The 9203-nt window shown below is 43.6% G+C and overlaps 1 protein-coding gene across 1 annotated transcript in view; it reads left to right on the top strand.

Moving 5' to 3' along the window:
• Positions 1-5371: 5371 nt before the first annotated feature.
• The window catches only part of NEU2 (sialidase 2 (cytosolic sialidase)), an 8725-nt gene continuing 4893 nt past the window's right edge, over positions 5372-9203 (top strand). The window contains exon 1 of the mRNA XM_009703945.1: positions 5372-5423. Within this exon, the coding sequence (XP_009702247.1) occupies positions 5407-5423 (17 nt within the window). The 5' untranslated portion in view covers positions 5372-5406. The remainder of the gene's footprint in view (positions 5424-9203) is intronic.

Here is a 9203-nt window from a genome sequence, read left to right as displayed (position 1 = left end):
ATTATTTTAGTGCAGTTTCATACTTTCAACTAGATCTGGAAGGGGCAGCCCCACTATAATGGTTGAATCTGTCAATAGTTTAGTATCTCAAGAGCTAGCTTGTTCTTATGAAATCTGAGTCCCTGTTTACTTTGTACATTTAAAAATATACATAATTGCTGGGATAGAGTTCACAGGTACACTGGATACACAGCAACTTGTCTCTTGAGAGTGAAAGGAAAGATCGACTAAGGAGAAGGATCAGCCTGGCGTTAGGAGGAAAACAGGCTGGTTTTCATATTTCCTGTCTTTATTTTATTTACATATTTTTTTAAAGCAAGATCACACATAAACATTTGCCAGGAAAAATCACAACTTGTCCTGCCCCTGGAAAAAGACACACAGTTTGCTTGGTTGGTTTGGGGGATGTTTGCTGTTTAGTTGGCCACATTAATGCCCGTTCTGTGCCGGCTGAGTCCCCTCTCTGACTAGGCTTCCTCCCTGCGGTGGTTTTTATGCCTGTCAAGCTCTGCCAATAGTGTCTCTCCTCTCCGTCAGCCAGTACTTCAACAGTGTCACGGCTGTGTTCTGTCTGGGTTGCACAGGGCTCCTTCAGCGTGACTTTGCTTGTAGAGCAAAGTGGGTTCTTTCTTGGGCATTGGATTTGTGCCTTTGTTTGTGGCCTGAGGTTTCTTCCTCAGACTGTTCCTCTTCCAGCATCCCCCCAGAATAGGATTTTACTCACCTGACAGTCTGGGGCTGAACCAGTCTCTCGTTTGCCATCGGGATCAGGTATGTCCAACAAGTCCGGACTAAACTCCCCCAAGTTGTTAGAGATGTGCAATTCAGTTGTGAATCCAGAGGCAGGTATGTCCTACAGAAGATCCCTGTCCTTCAGTCGTTGTACCTTCTGTTAGTTCTACTTAAGAGCGAAGTTTCCCTCATACTTTGTTTACTCAGTTTCCAGAGTCACAGCAAACATAATTTAAAGGAACGGCTTTCCCTTTACCCAGATAAGTTAGTACGAATATGCCCTGAACGTCCTTTGCACTGCTTGTGCCAAAGGCTTAATGATAGGGCATTGTTAAACCTCCCGTATAAATCTTTAACAGCTGAGTGAAACTTTGCTCCAAATCTGCAAATATGTGGAAACCGTAAATGGTATTTGCTTACACTTTTAAGGCCCACTGGTGGAGAAACTGCTCTTGCTTTACATTATTTACAGCCATTTGAGATGAAAAGACCTAAACGTTTATGACTATTTTTAGGTTGCCGTTTTTTAATTTCATGTGTGTTCACATAGCTGGGCACTGGGGTGGATATAGCAGAGCCAGCCTGGTTTTATTTTAAGGCTTTTTGGATCTGTTCATCCAAATGCCTGTTATAATTTTCTCTCTTGAAATACTGCAATGTCTTATTCAGGTCGTGCTTAGATTTGCTGTTCTCTCCACTGGGCTTGCTTGCTATTATTTGAATGTCCCTCTTCTGTGGGCACAAATGGGCCCAGTGCTTCAAAGGAAGACAAATAAGCCTGTAATTCCTGTGGATACCTATGCAGTGCTATACTTAGAAGTTTTCCCTCATCCTTGTGTAACTCACTTGGTATTTTTAAGCCTGCAGTTTGAATGACTCTTAGAAAAAGCATCGTATCGCCTGCTGAATTTGATGCTAGTCTTTCCTTTGATTATTTTTTTTTTCCTTTTTGAAGTTCACTGAACTTGCCAAGTGCCTTGTTCATCTCAAAATATTTTAATTGGTCACAACATTACCTTGTTCCTTTCAAAATGCAGCTGTATGCCCAGCCCACTCCATGGAAGGCCAAATGTTCATTGAGTAAAGCTTTGGTTAATCTGAGGTCAGTCATCATAGCTTCATGGTGACCAGTGTCAGTGTCCCTTTACAGCAGCTAAGGGCCTGGCCTGGGCATAGAGGACTGTCAGTAATTAATCTGGTAGTGATTAATCAAGGTCACCATCGGACCTGTCCACTGCTGGTCTATGAGCTAGCAGGACATGGGAATGAGGGATGCAGTGGAATTTGGGCTCCTCTCTGTCTCAAGGGTCATTCCAGCGTGAATCTAGCTAGCCTTGTGCTTCAGACTTGCTCATCTGAGTGTCCCAGCACTGGCAGAGTACGTGAAGCGAGGGACTCTGGTTTTATTGCATTTTCCAGTCATTACATTACTCCAGTGACTCCTTTCCAGTGTTGCTATTTTGAGGGCTAAATAAAACCTGCTTCTGCAATCCCCTTTTCTTATGTAAATTTCAGCACCTCTTCTCCTTTGCTTCCCATAGATTGTGCCATTTGTTTTGTTACCAAAAAGAAGTGTATTTATTTTTTTCTGTTCCAAATGGGTGAAGTAAATGGAAAAATTGTGTGATGTGTATCATAGGCAGGCTTACTCCTTCTGATGGAAATCAAAAGTAACTTAACTGGAGTTAATGGAGTGTGAAATAGTCTGAACCCAAAGAGTACTTGCTCCTCATACCTGTTGCTCTTACAGCTGATAAGGATAGTGAGGTGCTGGTTTCAAATGTGCACAAAGGTTCATTTCCTTAACTAGAACTGGAATTAAAAGAAAACGGCGGATGTTTCCTTGTCCAGTGAACCTTGTTTCCTAAAGAGCTCTGCCATTAGCATTTGCGTGTTACATTCATTATTATTATTACTTTGACTTTTTCTTGTTTGGTGTCCCCCCCACCCCCGCCCCCCCGGCAGAGCAGACTTTCAGTCAGACCCCAGGTCTGTAGGATTTATGTTCTGCAGAAATGATACCATATTCCCTAATGTCTGGAGAGCAGCTCATAGTGTTTTAACTGAAAATTTGCAAAACCATGTAATTGCTGTCTCGCATGGCCTGACTCCATAGAAGACCTCTTGATTTTAACTATAGCTGCCTGACAACAGCTGCTACACTGTAGAGCATAGCAAAAATACTGAATTACCAGAGCTGGGCTTGCCTTTCTAATAGTATAAGGAATGAATGGATTCAGGTTTGAACATTTTGCAAGGGAAATACACATTGATAATTTTTAATGGACTAGGTATCACTCATTAGATGTAACCTCTCTTGTTTTCCTACTGATTTCTTTTCACATATGCTCATGAGCATTAGCTTCTGAATTCTTTTTCTTAGCCTTCATTTGCAGCTACTGCTATATCTTTCCTAAGAGGTGGCACCCGAAATTGAACATGGTCCTCCAAATGCAAATGCTCCATTGTTCAGTATTCTGTCGTTGTATTATCTTCTGCATTATTTTTATATCCTCTTATTAATGCACCCACACACCCCATTTGCATTTTTTAACCTTTTTAAAAACGTTTTCATTACAACAATCAGCTATAAGGGCAATGAAGTAAGCGTGGAACAATAGAAGTGAAGAGCTTGATTCTCCTCAGACCTATACCCATTTTAAACTTCACTGGTGACACTGATTTTGATTTACACCGAAAGGAAAGAGGGAGGATCAAACCTAGCACATCTACACTGAGACATCCATTTTTGATAGTTAGCAAGGAATGGTTTTGTAAAATAGTTGTGGCACACAACATATCATGTGGAAAAAGCACATTTTCTTTTATCAGGAAGGAGGTTTTTTTGCAGATAGAGGCCTGTGGTATGGGCTAGCATCTGCAGAGCCGTGCTGGAGGCCTGGGCACTGGCAGTGCTTGGCAGCAGCAGTACAGGGGAAAGCACTGCAGGGCACCCATGTGTTGACAGTGTGGTTGTCCAGGTTAAAGTCCCAACAGGACTAGGCAATGCATTCTTCATTTTGGGAGTAGTTTTAGCCATTCTAGGCTGTTATCCTCTGCACAGCCAGGTCTGATACCTCCCCTGGGGAGCGGGCCGAAGGCAGGGCACCCCAGCTGGCTGCAGAGGAAGGTGAGGGCCTTGCTGGGGGAGGAAGAGATGATAAGGGGAGATGGGAGGTGGTCCAAGGCATGGCCACTCTGCCACATGCATGCTGCCAACATAGCGCACAGAAGCTTTGCCACCACAGCAAGCCACATTAGGAACTTCCCACACTAAGAAGAGATGGACAACCAGTTTTAAGCTTCAGCTGGGCAAGGCGATTTCTATTAAAGAAATGAGCATTTATGGGTTGTCTGGCTGCAGAAGCAAAGTGTGTGACTCAGAACACCATCTGAGTAACACTGCTGTTAGCCAGGGTGCAGAAAAAAGGTGAAGAAATCCACAAAGCAATTGTTCATGTCTGGCTTTCTGCAGATTGTGCCTTAGCAGCCCCTTCAGCATCTCTCTTCCTTCCTTAATTGCTTCTGTTTTACTTGACTCTGGATTTTCTCCAGGAGTCACTGTTAAAAGTTATTATCTGGTGGATATCAATGCCAATTGTCTCTGGAGGGACTTTTCCTCACATTGAGTGTTGTTTGATTCCAGGTAAAGCAGTGAGGTACAAATGCCCTCAGGCTTCTCTTGTGTGTCTCAGTTAAGGCAATAATTTACTTGCCCAGTTAGGCAAGGTTAGTAAACATGGGTTGTGGTTTTACGATACAGCTAATTTGATCTAATGGCTAGCTGCCAGTCAGAGAGGTGAGTCGGGTCCTCCTGTCAACAGCTTCATGCTCCTACTCCCTCTCCTACTGCAGATCTTGCTGCCTGTTTGACTCTTGCTGACGCAGTCCAGGACAATGACCTAGCAGAAAACTGTTCACTTTTTTTTTTCCCCTGTCTTAGTTTTCTGCCAGACTGACATCCTCTGATGGCTTGCCAAGGTAAGATGAGCATCAGTGCTGGCACAAGAAGGCATACAGCGTTGCTCAAGAGAGAGGAAAGATAGTAATACAGAAGTATTACATTAATTCGCTTGATTGGTTGTAAATCCACATCTTTGCAACTCCCTGTTTGGTTTGCACAGAACAACCACAACTGCCATCAAATGAGAAGACTTTTCTTCTTCCATCTTCATTACTAGCAAAATCTGTTTGCAGGATTGTTATTTTCATTTTTTCAGATCACTTCAAAGACAAGAAGCATTAACAGCAGTAATGGAAACACAGTAGAGAAGAGGGGAAAGCAAGAGAAACAGCAAGGAATGGGATGGGAAAGGTCGCCTCTGACATCAGCAGCACAGCATTAGACCAGTAGCACAAGGTGGTCATGAAATCATTTGCTTGAGTACTCCCAGCAGCTGCAGGTGCTGCTTCTAAGCAAGCCAAGGCGCAGCTAGGAGAAGGGATGATGCGGTCCTCTTCTTCCTCAGCTGGGACCCTAGGCTCTTACTCTCCCCTCTGTTCCTCTGCCTGTCCCTCCCCATTAGCTCATTGACTGCAGCTGCTGGGATAGTTTGGCCCCGGTAACACCTCCACAGAGGCTGCTGGGAGCTGCATCTGCATGTATCAGCTTGTCATCCTTGTACCGCTGCCTGGGGGCTCCTGTGTTTACCCATTTCTTCATCCAGAAAGAGCATGCTGATGGATCAGAGGTGCGTGGAGCCAGCAGAGGAATATGTCAGATTATCACAGCACCGTCACCTGCTGCTTATAACCGTTTTCTGGGTTCTTTTGGCAAACTTTCCCAGAGCTCAGGAGCACTCTGAGAGGAAGTGCTGGGAGTCCTCATGCTGGGACCAGAGGAACTTCCCCTTCCTCAGGACAAGGGGACAAGAGAACCAAGAAATAAGACAGCATGCTGAACTGTATAACCATTAGAAACAATAGCTGTTCCACGGTGCTGTCAATCCATGCAGGTAGAAATATGCTGTTTAATTACTATGACAATTTAAAAGCCTTTCCCTAGTGCTTGTCCAGCTCACATGGAACCTCCCCTTCTATGCAAAACAGGTTTGCTATTTAAATGTCAGCTTGTGTATACATGCCAGCTACTAGCTTTTCTTGGGGATCCAAGAAAGCTGACATTGCTGCCAATGTAAATAATTTTGCAGGTTGAAAACTAGTTGGTAAGAGCGTGGTGAGCCTCCCTTTTATCTAATCCAATAGGAGTGTGTTTTGGTTTGTTGTTTTGTTTTTTCCTTTGACGTGACTTCCAGGAGACACAGTGAAAGAGGTATTTCTTTCTTTCTTTTTTTTTTTTCCTTAAAAAAGAAACCAAACCTTTTTCATAACAGCAGACATTGCTAGGAACTAAAACGGTAATACAACATTTTGTGGGTTCGAGTAGGAGTGCAGTTTGTGTATTCCTCCACCAAACGTATGCTAAGAAAAATACTGCTGCTTCATGTAATTCCTCTCTAGTGCTAAGAAAACGTGCACTTTAAGGCACAGGAGCTACTGCCAAGCTGAGCCACAACATTTTAAAAGCAGAACTTAGTTGATTGTTTAGGAAAGCAAGTACTGGGGAGGCTGAAAATCCCCTTGTAAGTGTGGTATGGAGTTTTTACCACAAGAAAAACTTTCTGTTTCTAGTGTCGTTAAAAAGTTTAACCCAATTGGCTGCTGGATTAAAGTCATTCCAGTTTTGTGCCTTTTCAGTTTTGAATTCTGAATGCTTTAGTTTTTTTAAAGTTTATTGTTTGAAGAGTCTTGCTGATAACTCTCCTCTCTGACTTTACATTGAGGGAGGTTTACTGGACTAAATAAATAGGTGCTGTCTGGCTTGTTAAGAAATCCCATAGCCTAAATTTAGTGTAGAATCTGGTCTAGGGGTATAAGAAGGCTGCAGATGGAGCGCTCTGATGCTGGGCTTTGGCAGAAACAGGCACAGTCATGCTGTTTAGCTAGGAGGAAAGGCTTGCACACAGAATACACTGTGTAGCAAGTATTCTAGAAGCAAACTGGGTCTCCTGTTTCTTAGCTCTAAACAACTGGAATGTGGCTACTCCTGGCCCCCCTCTATGCAATATCCCAATGGAAATGTCTTCTTTCTTTAAGTGAAACAAGAAATGTATTTCAGCATAGCGCTTGGTTGACTTTTATAAGTTTGGAAAACACTGTAAATCCAGGTCTGATGTTGAGTAGAGAGTGACCGGACCTGGAATCTTGTGCTTGCCTTGAAAAGCAGAATGTCAGGTGGGTTTTGCACTTGACTCTCTTGGTGTTTTTTTGATAGTGTTTTCCCCCAGAACCTCCCTGAGTGGGCTGGGTTGGTTTTTTGGGGATCTATGTGAATTCCTTGAAGAACAAGCTGCCTCCCGCACAGAGTGCAGAGCGCTCTGACGAGGACCAAGGGATAGAGTTCAGCATATTACCTCATTTCTGCTGGTTTGTTTTTAAAGACATGCTGTCATTTCAGCTTGGATCTGAACACGTTAAGGACAGGTTTGTACAGAAGCTGAGGCCAGTGGAAACATTACCCTTTTTAGTCACTTTTCTTGGAGAGGGTTAAAGCAAATAAACATGCAAGGGCTCATCCTGCTCTATAGACAAGTCCGTGTGAGCTAGCTTGAAGGACAGAAGTGGAAGGAACAAGTACCATCTCATGGTGTCTACCAGCACCTATCTCTTACTGCAACTTGAGCTCCTTCCAGGCAGCAGATCCATCACAGATTTGTTTGTTGGCACCTGTTATTTCTTTGGACTCTTCTGGTGTGCTGGAAACAGTCTCTGCTTTGGAAATCATTACAGCTGTATAATTTGCAAACTATGAGTAATGGTTTCCTCCAATTTAACTCCCACCTTCTCTTAGGTATTGCTACTGTGCCGGTCTTTCTCCCTGCCCGCCCAGTTCTGCCTGGAGGTGAGGTACTGCATCTCAGTGCAGCACCTTCCCTGGTGCCTTGGAGAGGAATTGCAGGTAAACGTCAGTCTCCCTGAAAGGGGCGCTTCGCAAGGATAAGCCTAGGAAATAAATGCAAAACTCCAGTAAATACCAAAACACAGAAGGAAATACTGGCTTAATGGCTACATGATAAATTTCCCTTCTCCTTGCTAGCATCTTTGTCATCTGGAAAGACGTTACCAGCTACTTCTTTTTCTCCCAGGAAAAAATGACCACGTCAATTCCGCTTCCCCTTTCTCACCCCTTTACCTCACAAAAGTACAGCTAACTTTTCTCTCCAAGGTGATTGAATTGATACAGGTCTGAGCAATTGTTGGTGTGTGTACAGCTGTCCAGTGTCCTACTTGTATTTCAGGCCTTTGAGTTCCTGGAAGTTTGTCTTTTTTCCAGTTACAGCTCTTGGTCTTTCAAAAGGTATTGCTGTAGTCTACAAAGTTTGTCTTGCCAATGTCCTTCGATCATGCTGGCTACTACCACCTTCTTCCTTGCAGGCCAGGCAGTGCTACTTCAGTAAGGCTTAGGAACAAAGTAGCATCATGGACACGTGCAACTCCTGCCAATTTAACCTCAGAGGGACTGACGTGTATGATTTGAATTCCTGCAGTGCCAGAGTATGAGTTTTTCAACACTCTTCATGTGGCTGTTCTGTTGACGATTTGCTGTCCTGTCAATGGTTTGCTAATTTTACTTCTCTTTTATTGAGGAAGATGTAGCTGGTGTTTTTGCATTTGAAAATGGGTAGAGGTCAAGAGAAAAAATGATTTCTTTCAATTGGCTGGAGAAGTAACTAAAGCAGTGCTATTTTGTTTTTAGTAATATATTAAGAACTTTAAGCTTATTTACAGATTCTGCATTTTTGATTCTGTGTGAAACTCGAACTGTATCTGCCTGAGGATCCACAAGGGAGAAGGTAGAAGCAGCTGAATACTGACTTTAAGTGTGTTTAAAAAAGGATGGAAGAGTTTTCTATAGATGGATACATAGTGTGTATGTGTATATATATGCATACAGACATAGTACCCACACTGTGTGTGGGGAGTATATATACAAACATGTGTATATGTGTATACGCACACACACTCACACATATCCCTGTTTAGTCTCTGAATAGATGGAAGAGTCACTTGGTTCTAGTATTTTCTTCGCTTACAGTTGCGGGTGCTGTGTCGGGGAACCTCAGGCTTGTTTCTATGGCAGCTATTCCTAGCCTTTTAACATCCCACCTTCCCTCAAGCCCCATTTGGCAATAAGAGGAGAAGAAGAGTGTTGTGACACCCACACCGAGAGCCTCACAGAGGGGCTAAGAGCATGGGCAGAGATGTCTGCAGATGACAGGCTCACGCGGGAGGGACTCAGGTGCAGCAGGCTGCAGCACAGCCTCCTATGGCACTGGTCTCTTGGCTTTGCATCAGGGGCTTCGTGGGGCAGCTCAAATCTCTCTGTCTTCCCACTCCCCTGTTTTGTCTTTTTTTTCCTTTCTTGCCCTGCCCTGAAGCAGGATTGCAGTATCAGAATGCCATCATGAGCA

The sequence above is a fragment of the Cariama cristata genome, unplaced genomic scaffold (assembly GCF_000690535.1).
Source record: "Cariama cristata isolate BGI_N322 unplaced genomic scaffold, ASM69053v1 scaffold14537, whole genome shotgun sequence".
In the NCBI taxonomy this organism is placed as follows: domain Eukaryota; kingdom Metazoa; phylum Chordata; class Aves; order Cariamiformes; family Cariamidae; genus Cariama; species Cariama cristata.
This window is presented reverse-complemented; position numbering and strand designations above follow the sequence as displayed.